The 21,093-nt window shown below is 42.3% G+C and overlaps 1 protein-coding gene across 2 annotated transcripts in view; it reads left to right on the forward strand.

The window, feature by feature from the left end:
• The window catches only part of LOC117947745 (low-density lipoprotein receptor-related protein 1-like), a 90,066-nt gene that overhangs the window by 55,477 nt on the left and 13,496 nt on the right, over nt 1-21,093 (forward strand). For both annotated transcript variants that reach the window (XM_034876958.1, XM_034876959.1), the window contains exons 24-60: nt 263-460; nt 1,701-1,905; nt 1,993-2,157; nt 2,420-2,664; nt 3,470-3,601; nt 4,533-4,760; nt 4,891-5,065; nt 5,384-5,478; nt 5,604-5,753; nt 5,879-6,019; nt 6,265-6,393; nt 6,489-6,620; nt 6,711-6,845; nt 6,941-7,070; nt 7,200-7,326; nt 7,988-8,139; nt 8,310-8,434; nt 8,700-9,074; nt 13,407-13,596; nt 13,782-13,986; nt 14,066-14,258; nt 14,383-14,508; nt 14,600-14,728; nt 15,379-15,498; nt 15,684-15,797; nt 15,962-16,111; nt 16,199-16,321; nt 16,496-16,612; nt 16,741-16,869; nt 16,979-17,104; nt 17,269-17,409; nt 17,616-17,803; nt 18,774-18,957; nt 19,055-19,140; nt 19,558-19,677; nt 19,810-19,997; nt 20,095-20,300. In XM_034876958.1, the coding sequence (XP_034732849.1) occupies nt 263-460; nt 1,701-1,905; nt 1,993-2,157; nt 2,420-2,664; nt 3,470-3,601; nt 4,533-4,760; nt 4,891-5,065; nt 5,384-5,478; nt 5,604-5,753; nt 5,879-6,019; nt 6,265-6,393; nt 6,489-6,620; nt 6,711-6,845; nt 6,941-7,070; nt 7,200-7,326; nt 7,988-8,139; nt 8,310-8,434; nt 8,700-9,074; nt 13,407-13,596; nt 13,782-13,986; nt 14,066-14,258; nt 14,383-14,508; nt 14,600-14,728; nt 15,379-15,498; nt 15,684-15,797; nt 15,962-16,111; nt 16,199-16,321; nt 16,496-16,612; nt 16,741-16,869; nt 16,979-17,104; nt 17,269-17,409; nt 17,616-17,803; nt 18,774-18,957; nt 19,055-19,140; nt 19,558-19,677; nt 19,810-19,997; nt 20,095-20,300 (5,874 nt within the window). The remainder of the gene's footprint in view (nt 1-262; nt 461-1,700; nt 1,906-1,992; nt 2,158-2,419; nt 2,665-3,469; nt 3,602-4,532; nt 4,761-4,890; nt 5,066-5,383; nt 5,479-5,603; nt 5,754-5,878; nt 6,020-6,264; nt 6,394-6,488; nt 6,621-6,710; nt 6,846-6,940; nt 7,071-7,199; nt 7,327-7,987; nt 8,140-8,309; nt 8,435-8,699; nt 9,075-13,406; nt 13,597-13,781; nt 13,987-14,065; nt 14,259-14,382; nt 14,509-14,599; nt 14,729-15,378; nt 15,499-15,683; nt 15,798-15,961; nt 16,112-16,198; nt 16,322-16,495; nt 16,613-16,740; nt 16,870-16,978; nt 17,105-17,268; nt 17,410-17,615; nt 17,804-18,773; nt 18,958-19,054; nt 19,141-19,557; nt 19,678-19,809; nt 19,998-20,094; nt 20,301-21,093) is intronic.

Raw genomic sequence — 21,093 nt, forward strand, 5'->3', positions numbered from 1 at the left:
TGTGTGTATGTGTGTGTGTGTGTGTGTGTGTGTGTGTGTGTGTGTGTGTATTTAGTGCATAATGGAGTTTTGTTTCCAGAAAGTGAGCAGCAAACCCATTCAGATGTTTGCAAGAGACAGATGGAGTGGGAGACATTGCTGAGACAGCTGTGGCAGGATTTGATCCAAGGCCATCAAGTGTTTTTCTGAATCTGGATTTTGACTTAAGATTTACTGTGTTAAGAGACTGACACTTTTCCTTGTACAACTTCTTTGCTTTTAGATCCATTCAAGCCTTTCATCATCTTCTCCAACCGCCATGAGATCAGAAGGATTGAGCTTCACAAAGGGGAGTTCAATGTGCTGGTTCCTGGCTTGAGGAACACCATTGCCTTGGACTTTCACCTCAACCAGAGCACCCTTTACTGGACTGATGTTGTAGAGGACAAGATCTATCGTGGGAAACTGTCTGATAATGGAGGTGACACAGCCAGTTAGCGACAGCTTTTGAGCATTTTAGGTTTTGCAGAAAGATAGATTGGGGGCTTGAATGAATAGCCACTTAGAACGGTCTACTTTACATAGTAATATGTGTATTGTTCAGTATCATAAAAATAGTAATGTGGATTGTTCCTTCCGAGGTAGCAAATCCTTTTTTGCTTTTGGCTGAGCATTTCTCTAAAATTAACTTCTGCTGAGAACTCTGTAATTTCTTAGAGCCAAATTCAAAAAGAAGTTTCTTAAAAAGAGGTCAGCAGCGGCAGTCTGTGACCCTGAATAAATGGCCAGGTCATGGTCGGCCTTTTCTTGCTCCAAAACACCAGGTCTCCTTGCCAATCAAGGTTGTGTTCCCAGCACAGCACTTAAGGGGCACATGGAAGGCTTTGTCTCTTCCCATTTGTCTCAGTACTCAATGTGCGTGACTGCAGCCAAAACACTGTTGTAACGTTGGAGGCACAAAACACTGCAGTTCTAGTTCCCAGCCCTCTAACGTGACCAGTAAAGCGGGACTCCTGAGCATTGAAATTGTGACTAACATAGATCAGCTCCTGCTGCTTGTTGTGGCCATTTCAGAATCTCTGAAGTTGTTAGCATTCCCTGTGTAGTGCACCCAGCTTAACAAAGACCCCATCTACCCACACATACACACAGAAACTCTAGCATTCCTTTAAGCAAACTGTAAAGAAGGCGTATCCCTCTCCCTCTAATTACTACTGGAAGGCCTTGTGAAGAACTTGTCTCATCGTCCTAGCCAAAGATAATCACAGATTTTGGTTTGCACTTAGTCTGCATGAGAGCCCGTTGTTTCTGGGAAAGACTAAAAGAATTTGGGGATCTGGTGTTGATGTTTGTGTTCTTAGAGGTGGGAAATACAGTGCTGTTCAGAGCCTCACTGACAGACACATCAGCAATGCATGCTATTCACTGACAGATTCCAAAAGAATTCTAAACAAGTTATTGTTTGGCAGATTTTTTCGTTTTATTTTGCGATGATATGTGCTGACTGGACAGTTGCTCTTGTCAGTCAAAGTAACATAAGCCAAGACACTATACTAAATTATTTGAATTACAACTGCTGTTTTTCTACTTAAAATCCCCACTAACAGTAAAATGCTATGAAAGGCCCCTTTTTCAGCTTGCTATTCAGTTTTTAAATGCATGATAAATAACTAAAAACCATACTAGTTTTAAGAGACTTTTTCTATGGGTGTCACATTCAGCCCTGACCAGTTTTGAGGTGGTGATCCAGTATGGACTGGCTACTCCAGAGGGCCTGGCTGTGGACTGGATAGCAGGGAACATCTACTGGGTGGAGAGCAATCTTGACCAGATAGAGGTGGCCAAACTGGATGGGACTATGAGAACCACCCTTCTGGCTGGGGAGGTGGAGCACCCAAGGGCCATTGCCCTAGATCCTCGTGATGGGTAAGAAACATAGATCTTGAGATTCTAAATCTGCAATCAACCTTTTTAGAAAATGGACAATACAATTGATTTATTTTTTGCTGGCAGTATTTTATTTTGGACAGACTGGGATGCCAGTCTTCCCAGGATTGAGGCGGCATCTATGAGTGGTGAAGGCAGACGCACCATCCACAGGGAAACGGGCAGTGGTGGCTGGCCCAACGGACTCACTGTGGACTACATGGAAAGACGCATTGTCTGGATTGATGCCAGGTAGCATTTTCCATTAGTCTCTAAATATACAGTGCTCTTATTGCACTGCATCTACCCACTCACTCATTACATCACCCTCTTGCTCAGTTGTTGTTTACTTTGCTTGCCATGATTCATTTTTTAATAAACATGCAGATGTGCTTTGCTTATGTAAAATGACATAAAAAGTACAGGCTCATCTAGTAACATGAGCAACATACATGCATTTATGCTAATGCACATATCATGTAAAGTATACAACCCTGCCTTAATCCTCCTCCAGGTCAGATGCTATCTACTCTGCTAAGTACGACGGTTCTGGGCTGATTGAAGTGTTGCGGGGTCATGAGTATTTGTCCCACCCCTTTGCTGTCACCATGTATGGAGGCGAGGTCTACTGGACTGACTGGAGGACTAACACTCTGGCCAAAGCCAACAAATGGACAGGTCACAATGTCACAGTAGTCCAGCGTACCAACACACAGCCCTTTGACCTGCAGGTCTATCACCCATCCAGGCAGCCCCAGGGTAGGTTTCACGCCACATACATGTGCATTAACTTTCAAAGAGAAACACCCAATCACAGAAAGAGAGAAATCCTCCATTTCTCAAATTCACCCCTGCCTGTCGGTGCAATTGACTGAGTTGGGCATTAACTCAAAAGAGAACGGGGACTCACAGTTCATTGTTGAACACATTGATTCACAACTCCTATTCTCCAAAGACTGCTGACCTTTCAGAGCTGTGAGACGTGTTGTCTTCTAACACCGGCAGCAATTTAAGCACCCCCTGCTGCCTCGTTGATCAAAAAGTCACCTTACTGTTTGGCATTTCCCACCGACTGGGTAGGAAATAAAACCCTCCTACAACTCAAATGTCATGTGTTGATCTCACATGCCCACATGATTTGACAAAATGACAAAAAGATTTGCATTAATTTTGTCACATTGAATGTGATGTTTATTAGCCATTGGCTATGGGATCCCAAGGGTGTGCGGGCAGCAGAGAGGCACTTGGTCCGGTAATTGAAGGCATGAAAAGAGAGATATCACAGAATTTTTGATTGACAGCTGCAACCAATGCCTATGACATTGACGAGGCAACAAGATGGGTCTTTTTCTGCACCCTCACTTTCCTTGGGGGTCCATTGATGGAGATGTCCATTACACGCATGCCTGTGATACTCTGAAAGTATTTTCACACATTAAACATGAAAATATATGAACTTCAATCTATAGAACATAGGATGTGCCTTCAGGGAAATACCTCCTGTCTGTCTTTTTGGGTGTATTTCTCTCTTTCAACACTTCCTCTGTCTGTTTCTTTCTTTCAGCTCCTAACCCATGTGCCACCATTGATGGTAAAGACCCTTGCTCCCACCTTTGTCTCATTAACTTTAACCAGACCTTCTCCTGCGCCTGCCCTCACCTCATGAAGCTGCAGCCTGACAAATGCACCTGCAAAGGTAAAGACAGATACTGTTACAAACACCTACAGACCTGTGTGTTCACAAAACAGATTCAATCCATGTCATCAAGAAACAGGCTCTTTTTTTATAACAAGAATCTTTTCCAAGAACAGTCATGAACGCCACGGTGCACTCAGCTACCATACGTGACATCAACGTCATTAGCTGTCATCTCTTATGACCGAATACCTAATTACTTGTTCTCTTGCCACGTGGCATTTGTTACTCATTTCCTTTTTAATTTCAAATAAAAGTCTTCATTTTTTGCTGTGTGATTTTATTAGTAGCTTTCATGTTGGTTTTGAGGCATAGCTGTGGGAATCTGTGTGCCTGTGTGCCCATGTAATTGTTAAGCATTCTACAGAACAATCCTCATCTCATCAGTGTAGATTTAAGGATAATTGGATTAGAGGGTGTCTGATGCATTCCCCATTAATGCAGGACTATTCGTGGAGCTAAGGAGAGTCTCAGCCAAACGTTTCTCTGACACATTAACCAATTAAACAGAGTTAAAGTTGCTTGAATTTTTGGCTGCGAGGGAGTCATTTGTTACTCAACCTCCCATCTCTCAGGAACAAGCCTCGACAAGGGCAACATGTTACTGACTGGTCAGTTTGACCCTCTTGAGCTTCTGTCTCCTGGGATCCAGCTTACTCTACCCTTTTATTCTGTTGCTAGTACAGTGAGAAGAAGCCTAAACTTAACTAAACCTTTAATCACAATGAGCTTATAAGAATATAGATGGGATCTTGTGATCATAGAAAACCTGATAATGTCTAGAGCTAAGCAATTTGAAAAGCTACCTAACTTATTATATATTTGTTCTCCCTTTCTCTTTTTGCCCCATCATTTGTAGGTAACTCATAAAATCATTTATTAAAATGAAACAGAAGTGTGTTTCTCAGTATATGTTTTTTCTTATTTCCAGAATCCCGCAAGTTCCTTCTATATGCTCGTCAGATCGAGATCCGGGGTGTAGACATTGACAACCCCTACTACAACTACATCATCTCCTTCACCGTGCCAGACATAGACAACGTGACAGTGGTGGACTTTGACGCCGTGGAGCATCGCATCTACTGGTCAGATGTCCGAACGCAGACAATCAAGAGAGCCTTCATTAACGGCACAGGGGTGGAGACTGTTGTGTCTGCTGGTGAGAGAGATTACAGCAAAATCTGTCATTCCAATGTTTTTAATTATTTGTATTAATTCCAGTTTACACTTAAACCTTTTTGTATCTGTCCGAAAATTAGATTATATCCTAACCTTTTCCTTTTACCCAGACCTTCCTAACGCTCATGGCCTGGCAGTAGACTGGGTGTCCAGAAACCTCTTCTGGACCAGCTATGATGCCAATAAGAAGCAGATCAATGTGGCCAGACTGGATGGATCTTTCAAGAATGCTGTTATCCAGGGTTTAGACAAGCCCCACTGCCTGGTGGTGCATCCTCTACTGGGGTGAGGGTTGTCGCCAGTTAGTTCAGATCAAGTTGTGAATTCTCTTTCTGATGCTCTTTTTCTGTTTTCCATTTCACTTAATAAATTCAAGAGCATTTGCTGCCTAAATGTTTTCTACAACAATACATTTTGTGAAGGTTTTTAAGGAACAGCTGTAGTTCCCTTGCTGACTCTTTTCCGTTTGCCTACTAGATTTTCCTCATGTGATGTTCCTGTTGTGTCTCCTACTGTGATGCTTCATTGGTAGAGCAATGCTCTGCTCCAGAAAAGAGATTTCAGCCCCTCTTCATGTCTCATAACACTAATATTCCTCTTCAGGAAGTTGTACTGGACTGACGGTGACAACATAAGCATGGCTAACATGGATGGTAGCAACAGCACCATACTTTTCACTGATCAAAAAGGACCAGTAGGTGAGCAGATGTACTGAACACTGCGAAATTATACTGGATCTCTATTAAACTCTACGGGGTTAAAGCACAAATTAAGCGTACTGGAGATGTATGTATATAATACCATCATTATTCCTTCCACTTAGGCCTCTCTATCGACTATGAAAAAGAGCAGCTGTACTGGATCAGCTCAGGAAACGGCACCATTAACCGCTGTCAGATGGATGGAACTAAACTAGAGATCCTGGAAGGTGTAAAAGGCAAACTTACCAAGGCTACCGCCCTGGCTATTATGGGTAAGTTGATTTTTTAACGTTTCTTCTCTTTTTTTCAATCTTTCTGATGTTGATAGTTACAAGATATTACTGCGCATGTTAAAAGGATAACATACAAATATATGAAACAATGTCACTCACTGTAGGAGACAAGATGTGGTGGGCAGACCAGGGAACTGACCAGATTGGAACATGTGACAAGAAAGATGGAGGAAACTGGAAGGTTTTGCGGAACAACACTTCCCCTATGATGCACATGAGGATCTATGATGAGGATGTGCAGAAAGGTATGAAAGATTACCGGGAAATATACGTTATTGCTTGTGGTTTATGTCAGTAATGAGTCAAAAAGTAACCCTACATAATTTGGAAAAGCTGGTAAGATCATTTAGATTAAAATAACGTGATTGTCATGTTTTGAAGCAAATGTAAGAAAAGTAAAAAGTTAGTGTTCCATTCAATGTAAAACTAGAAAAGAAAAATACTTTTCTTTCTTTTTGGGCCTCAGTGATCATCTCCTTTTTTTTTTTAGCGGGTATCAACCTATGCAGTAACAACAATGGAGACTGCTCCCAGCTCTGTCTGCCCACCTCACCAACATCCAGGTCCTGCATGTGCACAGCTGGATACAGCCTCAAGACAGGACAGCAGTCCTGTGAAGGTAAAACACTGCGTCACAGCTACAGTCACACATACAGTACAGTGACAATGCAGGTCGTTCTAAAACAAAACACGTGTTGTATTGTTTCTAAACAGGCATGGGCTCTTTCCTGCTTTACTCTGTTCATGAGGGAATCAGAGGAATTCCACTCGACCCGGCAGACAAATCTGACGCCTTGGTGCCGGTGTCTGGCACCTCTCTGGCTGTCGGCATCGACTTCCACGCCGGTGAGTAACACAGAGGGACATCAGTAACTAGATGAGCTCTCAGCGAAGTAAGTATTTACAGGATAACACAAAAGCCCTCTTCATTTTCAGAGAATGACACCATATATTGGGTGGACATGGGCCTGAGCACAATCAGCAGGGCTAAGAGAGATCAGACATGGAGAGAAGATGTGGTCACCAATGGCATTGGCAGGGTTGAGGGGATCACAGTCGACTGGATAGCAGGTCTAGTTATAACAGATTTTTAATCTTATTTTAATTCAGTTGTACATATTTCACAAAGGACCACATAGCTGATTTTCATCCCTGTTCTTTAACAGGAAATATATACTGGACGGACCAGGGCTTTGACGTGATTGAAGTAGCCAGGCTGAATGGCTCTTTCCGCTATGTTGTCATTTCCCAGGGCTTGGACAAGCCCAGAGCCATTACTGTCCATCCAGTTAAAGGGTAAGTCTTCCTGACTTCGGTAAAACTGTTGCCTTCAGGTACTTGCAATGTAGTTTTAAATGTGCTACTATATTTCACAATATCCAAAAAACGCACTTTTAAATCTTGTCGATGTGTCTCTCCGTGCAGCTATCTGTTCTGGACTGAGTGGGGTCAGTATCCACGTATTGAGCGCTCTAGGTTGGATGGCTCCCAGAGATTGGTCCTGGTCAATGTGAGCATCAGTTGGCCCAATGGAATCTCCATCGACTACGAGGTGTGGACCACAGCTGACATCATAGCTCCTAAGACCTTCTTAAATACATTTTTAATGACAGTATCTTCCTTTCTAGTTTGAACAGATATATTGTCACTTTACCAAAGACTGGACCATTGGTCAGCAATTCTTAAATTTAATGAGAATTTTCTATAATTCTTAATGATTAGATTATAGCAGTGGTGCATTATATGGCCTGTGATTTCATGAATTGAATTGTAGTATGTAATTGACTCTAACTCTTTATGTATCCACAAGTCAATATAGTAGGCTCAAAATAGTTGTTTATTCTGTGTACCTTCTACCGGTTCCCATATAACTTTATCTGAAAAATATATGTAGCCTTATAATATTTATTTAAGTATGAGTAGTTTAAGAAGATATTTAAGATTATTTGGTTATAATTTAGTTTTAGAGCTGGCACAAAATCCAATTTTTGCCAATGGTGGTCGCCTAAAATCACACAAAAAAATCATTCAGTATTACGTATTATAGCATTACGTGCTGGAGGGTATAAGCTAAAGGGGCATTAGAATGATTTATTTAGGTTATGAATAGTACCAGCAATCAAGCCTCCCTAATACTCTTGTTGTGTTCATTTCTGAAAATGTGACATTCCCTGAATAATCAAGACTATTGTATTTCTGATTTTTCTCTGTAGGGGGGTATGCTGTATTGGTGTGATGCCAGGACAGACAAGATTGAGCGTATCAACTTGGAGACTGGAGAGAACCGTGAGCTGGTGCTGGCCAATAACAACATGGACATGTTTGCTGTGTCTGTTTTTGAGGAATTCATCTATTGGAGCGACAGGTCAGTTCAGAGATTAATTAATATGTTGAATCAACCATTGAACCATATTTTTCTATTGCTCTTATTATCTAGCCATACTCTTTAAAGCATGACAGCTTTTAAGCAATGTGGAAGATTTCATATTGTACTGTGTTGTTAATTGCCTCACAGTTTTGCTCTCTTTTGTTTAGGACTCATGCCAATGGCTCCATTAAGAGAGGCAGTAAAGACAACGCAACAGATGCTGTGCAGCTCAGGACTGGCATTGGTGTACAGCTGAAAGACATCAAGGTTTTCAACAGGGCCAGGCAGCAAGGTAGGAACACACTCAAAACCCTCACATTCCTAAACTTAAACCCCAAAAAACAGCTTTTTTGCTATGAGGTCTGTAAAAAGTGTCCTCCCAAGAACGTTGTCCTCACATGTATACAAAAACGAGCCCTCACACACTCTGTGATAAAAACCTTTACCACCCAACTTAATCCACACCCCCCAGGAATAGATGAAATTGAAATGGTTTTTAACAAGGCTCACTATTTGTTTTAACAATACACCTCATAAACGTGTCACACTTCCCCCAGGCACCAACGTCTGCAAAGACAACAACGGCGGCTGTGAACAGCTGTGTCTTTTCCGAGGCAACGGACAGCGCACCTGCGCTTGTGCGCACGGCATGCTGGCAGAGAACAACCGCGGTTGCCGCGACTATGACGGATACCTGTTGTACTCCGAGCGTACCATTCTGAAAAGCATCCACCTGTCTGATGAGACAAACCTCAACGCGCCAATAAAGCCGTTTGAGGACCCTGACCACATGAAGAATGTCATCGCCCTAAGCTATGACTATCATGGCGGTGGAGGGAAGGGAACCAACCGCATCTTCTTCAGCGACATTCACTTTGGCAACATCCAGCAGATCAACGATGATGGCACAGACCGCAAGATTGTGGTGGACAGTAAGTATGGACCCATCAATCACACATGCCATTCTTTTTAACACTTTGAAAAACTCACAAACTCTTCATTACTTATCACTTCTAACCTAAACCTTTCCCTCCGCTACATCTGTCTACATATATTTCAGCTGTTTTAGCTTGCGGTACCATTTGTTTTATCCTATATTTTAATAATTGAATGTTGTCCCTCATCTCCCCGGCACTGAGAGCATGATGATGAACAACCATCATCATGCATTTTGACAACACAAGCACCCAGGAGGATTCACTGTATGTACACACAGCTGCAGCTTCTCAACAAGAGGAGATTGGCATCACTTAGGGCTGCAACACACACACACACACACTCTCGTGCTATTTGCTTGCTTCAACACTGAAGTGTCTTTTGAAATCCTTCTCTCTAAATCATTCAAAAGAAGCTTTTTGAACTCCATTCAGAAAAGCATTACATTTAAAAGCCCTGGACCCAAGGCTGTTTTTAGCAAGCTGTATTCCTATCTTTCCTATCAAAACAAATCCATGTTTGGGTATGGAGTGTTTTGTTAGGAAAGGAAATACATGTAAAGTGCATTGGGTTGGTGTGTTTCTTGATGTTGTGTTGAACAGATTGGGAAAATGATGGTTAGTTTTTTACATTAGTTTTCATCCACTGACAACAGAATTTATTTGATGGAAAATTACATTTTACAGCTGATATCTTATCTTCCAGAAAATACTTTGTAACCAATCAATATTATCATAAATCAACTTTTAGTTTTACTACATTCTGCCAAATTTACATACTCTTAGTATAAACTAGCAAAATGGGTAATGGGGTTTGAGGAGTTGTTTATCTGATTTAATACACAATAATGGATTAAAGTTCATTGCATTTAGACTTCGACTTCAACTTCTCTTAATTGCTCCTTTGGGGTGACTCCCGCAAGAAAATGGAAAATTCCAGCAGCAGTTTTAGCAAGAAAAACAAAATGGATAAAAAACACAGTATAAAGACAACAAAATAACAGTAATAATAATAATATAAGAATATTTGTCAAATAAAGACAAAAAAGACCATAAATTATTATCAAAAATGTCAGTGTTGAGTCCAGTGTTAAAGTGGTAAAGTGTGTGTGTGTGTGTGTGTGTGTGTGGGTGGGTGGGTGGGTGATCCTCTCTGCGCTATTTACTCCTCCCCCCGAGTGAGGAGTTGTAGAGTCTGATGGCATGGGGGACAAAGGAGTCCTTGAGTCTGTTGGTCCTACACTTGGTAAGGAGCAGCCTTCCACTGAACAGGCTCCTCTCGGTGCTGATGATGGTGGGCAGTGGGTGGCTGGCATTGTCAGTAATGTCCAGCAGTTTGTCCAATGTCCTCCTCTCAAACACCGTCACCAGTGAGTCCAGCTTCATGCCGACCACAGAGCCGGCCCGCCTGATCACTTTTTCCAGCCAGTGGGTGTCCTTCGATATCTTTCATTTATTTACACACAGTGATATACAAATATACATAGTGAGTAATGAGGAGGCAGTATTTTCTAGTCAGTTTTGGCCTGAGTCCAACTCAAAGGGCTGTACCATGTCCCTCCCCATCACATCAGGGCAACCAATCAGACAACTTTTGCAAAATGCCCAGCGTTCTCTCCCCAGCTTTATTAAGTCTCGTCTAAACTTCTGAGACATAAACCCATATAGTATAGGGTTTACCACTACCACTGAAGATGCTAACAGTCTGGCTAGGATGGCAGTAGTGTTGTAGCCATGTGAGCCTATTATGGTTCCTCCAATGAAGGAGAACATGAGGGCATAGGAGGGTAGCCAGAGGAGAGTAAAGACCAGGACCAGGAGAGCTGAAGTGTGAGTCACCTGGCTCTGGTAGCGCTCCAGCTGGGGAGCATTCCCCAGCAGCCGTGCATGTTGAAGAAAACAGTAGATCTTGGCATACATCAGTACAATGATGCCCAGTGGTAGAGCAAAGCCGCACAGGAAGAGGGCGATGCTGTAGACCAGCTGGCTGAAGTCAGGCAGGAAGGCAAAGCAGTACACTGAGCTGGAGGCGGTAACTGTACGGAAGGCAAACTGCGGCGCTGCCAGGGCTGTGGCAGGGACCCAGAGCAGAGCTACTGTCAGCTTAATACGTTGGTGCATTCTAGAACGGTACACCCAGGTGGGGTGTACCACTGTGAGGTAACGTGTTACTGCCAAAGCTGCCATGGTAAAGACTGAAGCAGCCGAGCAGGCCACTCCCAGGAAGCTGATGGCCTTGCACAGGAAACTGCCGAAAGGCCAGAAGCCCATGGTGATGGCAGAGGTGTGGAAGGGCAGGCAGAGCAGCAGAAGCAGGTCAGCAGCACTTAGAGCCAGCAGTAGCGTGTCTGTACAGTGCGGGAGTTGACTTCCTTTCCTCCGCCTGCCAGTAAGAATGGTGATGACCAGGGTTTGACCCACCAGGCCAGTCACCAGAATTAGTCCATCCAGGATGGGCACCAAGACCTTAATCAAATGCTCATCTGCCCTAATCATTTGGCCAAGGCCACTGCTGTTTACCTGCTGCCTCAAAGTTTCCATTCGTTCACAATAAAAGTATACTGAGTAATTAATCTAATGACATGTTAATGTTAAGCATCAGAATAGCATGTTCACAAAGAGTATATTCTAGTTTATTTTTAGTTTGTGTGTCGAGTTGCAAAAATATAGTGTCCATCATAATGGAATCGGAATTCAGAGATAGTCAAGTAGTTAAATCCTCGTGCTCTGTGTCTGGTTGAATCCCTCTTAAAATGTTCCTCTCCCACTGTGTCATCTTTCCTGTTTTTCCTGCTGTTGGACAAAGTTATAGCTACCTAAAGATGACTGGATGCGACCACTTATTTGAAAGAAATCAAGTAATAGTCTTAGAAAAAAACTTCTGTTACTGTTGTGCTGTTATCCAGTTTGACTCAGGAAAAAGAATCATGACCTTAAAGAGCAGTCCTTGCACACTGGCTTTTCCTTGGCTCTATCAGCATTTCCTTCATAATCCATGGAAGAAGAAAAACAAGAGCGATGTCAGTGTAGCAGTTACTCTATGGCTGTATTGATTTCTCAAAACCAGGCAACAGTGGCCACATTCATCCCAGTGAATGCTAACAGACATTCCACTTTAAAAGCAGTCAATGCTACTTGATGCTAAGTGGTCACTGCGGCAATAGACATCTCGTCCATTTAGAAGCTCCCCAGAGACTTGCATCCATTTAGACATCACCAGCAGAAGAGTTGCTGTATGATTCCCATGATCTCCAATTGTACAGTAACAAAGGATTAGTAACTCAGTTGTCACTTGGTGCACCACACTACTCCTGTGATAGTCAGAGAGACTCTGTTCTGAGTGGCAAAGGTCCACAGGTCTCCACAGGTTTTCACCACTGTTTGCACAGTAACTAGGGGCTGAGCTGATCTCAGCAAGGGGAGGGGAAACTGTTGCTGTTTCTCCTTGCATAATACTGACTTGAACCTACTTTATTTATCCCTGTTTATTCTTCCCTTAACTAAAGTGATTAGCTGCCTAAGTACACCCTTTTCTGATTTCTGTTTTGTACAGCGTGATAGTTTAGCATGGAAAATACTTTGTTTGTGTCACTCTGTATTTAATCTTAAACTGGCCTTTAGTTGCATTTGGATTGGTTAACAGACTATTCAGCTTTAACATCGTCCTACATTAAGGTTAATTATGGCACTTCATTTATTTGAAACATCTATTAAAAGGTCAATGATTGACTTTCAGCCAAGAGCAAACAGTTGTGTGGAGTGTTCAGATTTTTATTATGGGGATAAGTGGTTGCTAGTATTACCAAGAACAGATGAATGCACACCTTGGAGCCTGTAAGGCTGCAGCTCTGTGTCCTTTTCCTTGATGCTGTGTGTCATGTAGGTCCCACAGTTAAAAATATCACTACTCGCAGGATAAAAGGACAACGGCTATCGAGATCAGCAGCTTTGCCGTTCACGGCGGACTTCTTCACCCTGAAGTGTCTCAAGCTGTCCCAGTGGCAGTTTTCTTCCGAACAAGAAGTCACTATGAACGAGAGTGTCCACAGGGAGCAGTATTTGTATGCGCAGGCAGACAGCCATGAAACGACAGGAAGATACAGACTCTTTAAACTCTGTCCAGGAACAGCAATAATGGCACATACTCTGTTTTGTGTGGTACCACTTTTACACTTTCTTTTTCACTTTTCTTTTTAAACTTCTCAGAGTTTGTTCTTCTCAAGCGTTTTGCTTCTAACAGTTTTGGCTGAAGGAAAACAAAAGAACTATTGTCTGAAAAACCATTGTCATGGGTCCAAAAATATTTCCTCTTCCTTCTCTGCTCCACAGATGTAGGGTCAGTTGAGGGCCTGGCATACCACCGTGCCTGGGATACACTCTACTGGACCAGTTACACAACTTCCACCATCACTCGCCACACTGTGGACCAGAGCCGCTCTGTGGCCTATAACCGTAACACTGTGGTCACTATGTCTGGAGAAGACCACCCCAGAGCCTTTGTGCTGGACGAGTGTCAGGAGTGAGTCATTAATATCAAAACTTGGTGCTCCGTACTGGATCAGGGCCCAGTTCTAATACAGTTTTTCTTTTTCTTCTTCTTTTGAACAGTAGATTTCTTTTGGTTCAGTCAACCATAATGGTTAGACATTTTGGGAGCTCATAGTGCACATCATTATGCTTTTACTGTTTTTGTTCCCACTACAGTCTTATGTTCTGGACCAACTGGAATGAGCAGGCTCCAAGCATTATGAGGGCCTCTCTGAATGGTGCCAATGTACTTGCGATCATCGGCAGTGATATTAAAACTCCCAACGGCCTGGCAATAGATCACCGTGCTGAGAAACTCTACTTCTCTGATGCCACACTGGACAAAATTGAACGCTGTGAATATGATGGAAGCAGCCGTTACGTAAGACAGACATTTAATTTTTCCTTTGACGTACACTTCAGTGTTCTGTGAAATGATTCCTAATTTTTTCCTGCTTTAGGTCTTGTTGAAAAATGAGCCTGTGCATCCCTTCGGCCTGGCTGTTTATGGAGACTACATCTTCTGGACTGACTGGGTGAGGAGGGCTGTCCTCAGGGCTGACAAATACACAGGAGGAGACATGAAAGTGTTGCGTGCTGACATCCCTCAGCAACCAATGGGCATTGTTGCTGTGGCTAACGACAGCAACAGCTGTAAGTATTACATCACATTGGGCTTTTGGTCATTCGTTTGACACGCAGAGGAAGAAGTTTCCACAAGGAAATAATGCGTAACATTACTACCATAACTGACCCTCCTGTGTTGTACATTTCTAAGGTGAGTTTTCTCCTTGCCGAACAAACAATGGAGGTTGCCAAGACCTGTGTCTGCCCACATCCGATGGACGGGTCAACTGCAGTTGCCGTGGAGACAGACAACTCCTGGGCGACAGCACCTGCTCTTGTAAGAGAAAGTCTTCATTTATTTTAAGAGAATCTTTCCTGTTTATTAAAAGGTTGAATGCTGCTTAATTCAAATATTTCTACCTCACCAGCACTAAATGTGTCATGTGGAAGTGTGGATGACTTTGAGTGTGGAAACGGCGACTGTATCAACTACAGCCTGACCTGTGATGGCATGGCCCACTGCAAGGACAAGTCTGATGAGAAGCAGTCCTATTGTGGTGATTTTTTTTAAATTATTTTTATTAGTTCGAGAACAATGCAGTGTCACAGGTCATCATTTATATTTCATCATTTGCAGATAATTAGCTGATGTTCATATTCAAAGCAATTTAGAATGGGTACAAAAATACAATAAAACATATCCTGCAAGCTATGTAACGATTGGACAAACAGTGCACTTAAAATGGCTACAACGGATTTGTCAAGAACAATTATTTTCAATTCCGTGTGATATGTAGCTCAGTCCAGCTCACGGCAATTTGAGAAAAGCAGATGACCAACATAAAAACAATTGCTAATAAAGCCTAAGCTGTGATTCCAAGCTCAAACCTTGATTTGCGTCATTCCACATTCAGTTATTGTGCATTTAAAGCTCCTCCTAGTGTTCAATTTGACAGAGACTTGCAGTGTATGTTTAAGGTCAATATGTAGACATTTCCTGGATGTTTTGTGTTGATTGGACCAACATTTAGTCATTTATAGCCTGGGTTACGCTATATCACCTGCAGTTTGTTTGCATTTATAGAGGTGTTCAATTTGACCCTAACTTTCAGGGCGTGGTTCAGGTACTTCAGAGGACATATCCTGAGAGTGCAAAAAAAGGATTCTGCACTTTAGCAAACTCTAATCAACTACTGTTCCTCCACAGCCAATCGAATTTGTAAGAAAGGCTACAGGCGCTGTATGAATGGCCGCTGTATCGGCCACCAGTTCTGGTGTGATGGCACGGATGACTGTGGTGACCACTCAGATGAACTGCCCTGTAACAGTAAGCTACTTATGTCCATTTTATAGCTGCAACTGATTGAAAAATCATTAGCTAAGCTTTTGATAGATGCACAAAGAGAAACCATGTTGGCCTGGTATCAGATTTTGCCCACACAACACTGATTCCTTTTTCCTCTTGCTCCCCATTTGTGAAACAAAAAACAAAAACTTGTGTGCATCCTGCAGTGACACTGTGCAAAGTAGGAGAGTACCAGTGCAAAGATGGAAGTTGCATCTCCAACTTCAGTCGCTGTGACCAGGTGGTCAACTGTGAGGATGCTAGTGATGAAATGAACTGCCGTAAGTAATCTACAAAAATGATTTAAAAAACATTGTTAAAGGGGAAAGCTGAGCTTTAAAACAAACAAAATTACATGAGGCAAATTAACCTAATGTATTAGTTAAGATTTATTTTAAACTGGTTTAAGAAAAAAAAATTCATTTCATTTTTCCGTTTTTCTCAGAAACCACCGATTGCTCCCGTTTCTTTCGCTTGGGAGTGAAAGGAGTGTCCTTCCAGAGCTGTGAGAAAACTACTCTGTGTTATCTGTCCTCATGGGTGTGTGACGGCAACAATGACTGTGGAGACTTTTCAGATGAGAGAAACTGTCCAGGTTGTGTGCTTTGTTCCACTCTAATATTTGTTCGGCTTTTGTTGAATCGTCAGAGATTTTACATGATGTTTTCTTGTTGTTTTGCAGATAAAAGGAAGCTTAAATGTCCAGTCAACTTCTTTGCTTGTCCCAGTGGTCGCTGCATTCCTATGAGCTGGACCTGTGATAAGGAGAATGACTGTGAGAACGGAGCTGATGAGACACACTGTGGTCAGTCTACAAAGTTGTCCTTGAGTACCATTTTTTTTCCTGAAAACACAAATCATACCAGAAAAAACAGACAGTTTATCTTTTAGGCTTCTCACTGCACATAGAAATCTTGCAGTGAGAGTAAGAAAACAGTTTTTTTCTAAAATACTGAGCTTTCTTAACCTCCTTTTGCAGACAAATTTTGTACATCCTCCCAGTTTGAATGTGCAAACCACCGCTGCATTTCCAGCCACTGGGTTTGTGACGGCTCTGATGACTGTGGTGATGGATCTGATGAGGACCAGAAATGCAGTAAGTGACACATTGCTTACCTCACCAATTTAAAATTGCTTTCTGCCACGCACAGGGGAGGCATTTGACTGTATGCATAATATTTCCTGATATTATCCTCATGTAACTTTCCCGTAATGTCGTCACAGAATCCAAGACCTGCAGTCCTGAGGCTTTCCAGTGTCCCGGCTCCCACATGTGTGTGCCTCAACGCTGGAAGTGCGATGGAGACAAAGACTGTCCTGATGGAGCTGATGAGAGTGTCAAGGCTGGCTGCAGTGAGTAGGACAGTTACAAAAAAACATGGATAAGAAAAAAACAACAAACAAAACCTTTTCCAACACAGTTCCATGTCCATTAACTATAGTGTGTTTTTTCTACTTCCAGTGTACACCAACAGCACTTGTGATGAGAATGAGTTCATGTGCCAGAACAGGCAGTGTATCCCCAAGCACTTTGTGTGTGATCATGACATTGACTGCTCCGATGGCTCAGATGAATCCCCAGAATGTGGTGAGTGTAATGCTGGAAGAGAAATGCAGAAGGACTGAGCAGAAACTTAGAAAGTCTGACCACAAAATGAGTTGTGAGAGTATGTTATTCATGATTTGTATTTATATATATTTCTACAATCTTGGGTTGAGGCTAATGATAAACATATTCTCGTCGTGGTTTAGAATACCCAACATGCGGTCCAGATGAGTTCCGCTGTGCCAACGGCCGCTGCCTCAACCAGAAGAAATGGGAGTGTGACGGAGAGTTTGACTGTCAGGATGCTTCTGATGAAGCTCCCAAGAACCCTCGCTGTACTGACTCTGGTCAGGATTATAATCTGCATTCTTCTCTTAATAATTTATATTTCTTTACCAACATAATTATATACATCTGTGTGTGTGTGTGTGTGTGTGTGTGTGTGTGTGTGTGTGTGTGTGTGTGTGTGTGTGTGTGTGTGTGTGTGTGTGTGTGTATATATATATATATATTTATAACTTTAATGTAACATGCCAATTGTCAACGATTTCAGAGAGAACGTGTAATGAGTCAGCCTTCATGTGCCGTAATGGGAAGTGTCTGAATGAGACTCTGCTGTGTGATCGCAATGATGACTGCGGAGATGGCTCTGACGAACTCAACTGCTTCATCAACGAGTGTCTCAACAGTAAGCTGAGTGGCTGCTCGCAGCTCTGTGATGACCTCAAGATTGGCTTCAAGGTAAGCATTCTAATTGGTTTAGTTTTAATGTTTCTCTCCCCTCCCAAATCTTCTCTGATTAACTTTAATTGGTCAAGAAATGATCTATCTTATACTGTAGGTACACAGTTACCTCACAGACAAATGGGGTGTATGCTGTTAATGGTGAGTTAGTTACCTGTAGTAAAAAGGTTGAGAACCATCGCTTCAGGCATACGGTTATGTAAGACAAAAACATGTTTTGGCTCTCTTCGGTCAAAAGTAAGAGGCCGGACTTAGAACAGCTTGAACTCTGGGCAAACTCTCCTCCCTGTGGTGTGGAGACTGTGGTCAGAACATTATCTGAAAATGATAAGGAACGAATTGTACACCCAAAGGATTCACTTTTATGGTGGTGGTGTCAGTATAAGTTTATCACAGATTTGCTTGCGTGCGTGCGTGCGTGCGTGCGTGCGTGCGTGTGTGTGTGTGTGAGATTTCCTTGGTGCACATTCTGGCTTAGTAGCTTGCAAAATTCACACATATTTGCCGCGAAAGAATATAATTCGGTAAGAGTGTGAGTTGTAGTTCTTTTAAAACACAGATGGGTTTACGACAAGTGACAGTTTAAGAAGATTTTTACTCTTAATAAATACATGTTTTTTGCAGTGCCTTGTGGTAAGATGATGTTTATGCCACTTGTTTGAAAATCAGCTTATTTTTACCCGTGTTGTCTGTTGTAAGAGTTTTTTGCAAATGAAATTTGTACCTATTTATACAGCTAATCTGACTGCAGCAACTGGATTTCATGACAGCGTTGAGAGATTAGTAATACTCTACGTAGGATTTGAGCAACAATTTGGCTTTCGATGAAAGAAAAAAGCACATATCAGGTTTACTGACAGATGTTTTGTGGCAGGGCCTTGTAATTGGTCCAGACTAAATATGAGAATTGCCAGAACCGGCAGGCATAGAGATTTTAACATATCTACTATGCTCTTGGCCCCTTTAGTGCAGGTGTCATCCTGGTTTCCAGCTTAAGCGGGACGGGAAGACATGTGTGGATATAGACGAGTGCACAACCACGTACCCCTGTTCTCAGCGCTGCATTAACACACACGGCAGCTTCCACTGTCTCTGCGTGGATGGCTTTGAACTCAGCCCCAATGACCCCACCATCTGCAAGTCTACATCAGGTAAGGCGCCACGCTTGTGTGGGTTTTGCATTTTGCTGGTTGCTCATAGACAATTCAGTACTGACACAAATGTTTTCTGTCTGGTATTTGTGTATAGAAGAGGAGCCCTACTTGATCTTTGCTAACCGGTACTATCTGAGAAAACTCAATCTGGATGGCTCCAACTACACTCTTATTAAACAGGTAAAACCCTCGGTTCTCAGTTTCATTTCATTTATTTATTTATCTCGAACAATCAACATCTTTGCACAACAAAACAATTTTTTTAAACCATAGCTAAAGCACAACCAATTAGAAATTAACAAGGAGCAGCAGGAAGCAAATAGCTTATTTGGTCCTGCCCCTTATTACACAAAATCAAATTATTACAAAGTAAATAGATATGCAAATACAGAATACAATGTTTCAGGTCATACAATAACTAACAAAAAATTAAACAATAACAACAATACCGTTAAATTACAATTAGTTGGTTTTACTTAGTTAGTTTTAGTTTTTCCTCCACCTGAAGGCCAGTTTGAGCTACTGAAACACAACAAGGTAAAGTTTTTATTGTTAGAACTTTATTCACCTGTTAACACTGTTAAACCTCTGTTTTAGGGTCTGAATAATGCAGTGGCACTGGACTTTCACTATGCAGAGCAAATGATCTACTGGACAGATGTGACCACTCAGGGAAGCATGATCCGACGCATGCATATGAACGGCAGCAACATAGAGGTCAGTAAAAAAACAAACAAATAAACCCATTTAGCCAGCCAACACATTAAGCATAGTATTTCCTCCTTTTTATGGAAGTCTCTGACCAGAAACTTTATCATTGTCTAACCCTGTGAATGACTGACATGGCAGGTTTTGCACCGGACCTCCTTGAGTAACCCAGATGGCTTGGCAGTGGATTGGGTTGGCGGGAACTTGTACTGGTGTGACAAAGGCCGGGACACTATCGAGGTGTCAAAACTCAATGGAGCCTACCGGACTGTGTTGGTCAACAATGGCCTGAAGGAACCTCGCGCTGTGGCTGTGGATGTTCGCTATGGGTGAGAAGCACACCTTATATTAGGTTTCACACTCTGGTTATGGGAAATTTCATTTAGACTAACTATACTGTAACTGTCTTTATCACTTGCTGGTTAGATACCTGTATTGGTCTGACTGGGGTGATAACCCTCATATTGGAAGAATTGGGATGGATGGCACCAACAGAAGTGTCATCGTGGAGGATAAGATTACATGGCCCAATGGACTAACCCTTGACTTCATCAATGACCGTATATACTGGGCCGACGCCAGAGAGGACTACATTGAGTTTGCCAGCCTGGATGGCACCAACAGACACACAGGTAACAGACCAGTTCACACTGTGACGTGAATATCTTTTTCTTACTGCTTAGACCAACTTGACCGGGTCACACTTTCCTAACTGATTTTCGACTCTGTGGGACTCCAGTTGCATGCATTGGTCTAAATATTTTTCTGTAGAAATATAGAAGAAGTAATATTATTTAGTTAATTATTATTATGTGTGATTACACATAATGAGAAGTTATGTAGGCAAGAAGCTGTTGAGTGCCATATTGTTGCATCTTTGCATTTATTGATCTTTTAAATAAAGCTGGTAAGGAACTGCTTTAAGTTTTTTTTATCTGGTCCACTTAACAAGAACAAGAGGATTTATAAAACCCCACTGGTAGTGAAACAAGGAAGTGCAGGGAAGTGCAGAATATGAATATTCAGCCGATTAGGTTTTTCTGTGGCTATATTTTGTTGGGTGACAGGCTAATGGGCTGGTCAACTGTCTGAATGAATTTCCTCTTGTCAAATAGTTTGGGAGCCACCAAGCATAAGCAGGCAGGTCAGATGTCCTGCAGCACAAGCCCAAGGGACAGAAGTCCTTTTTTGTTCTGACCAGTGAGGCCTCTTGCATGTATGACGTCTGAATAGCTGTTTAACACACTCGCTACAATAGTTGATATTGTCAGCCACCCAGGCGTGCAGAAGAATTGTGTAGCACAGCTGAGTGTCTACAGCTGTCTTCTACTGCTAAGCTCTGCTCAACACATATACAGTGGTGTGAAAAAGTGTTTGCCCCCTTCCTCATTTCCTGTTCCTTTGCATGTTTGTCACACTTAAGTG

This window comes from Etheostoma cragini, chromosome 7 (assembly GCF_013103735.1).
Source record: "Etheostoma cragini isolate CJK2018 chromosome 7, CSU_Ecrag_1.0, whole genome shotgun sequence".
Taxonomy (NCBI): domain Eukaryota; kingdom Metazoa; phylum Chordata; class Actinopteri; order Perciformes; family Percidae; genus Etheostoma; species Etheostoma cragini.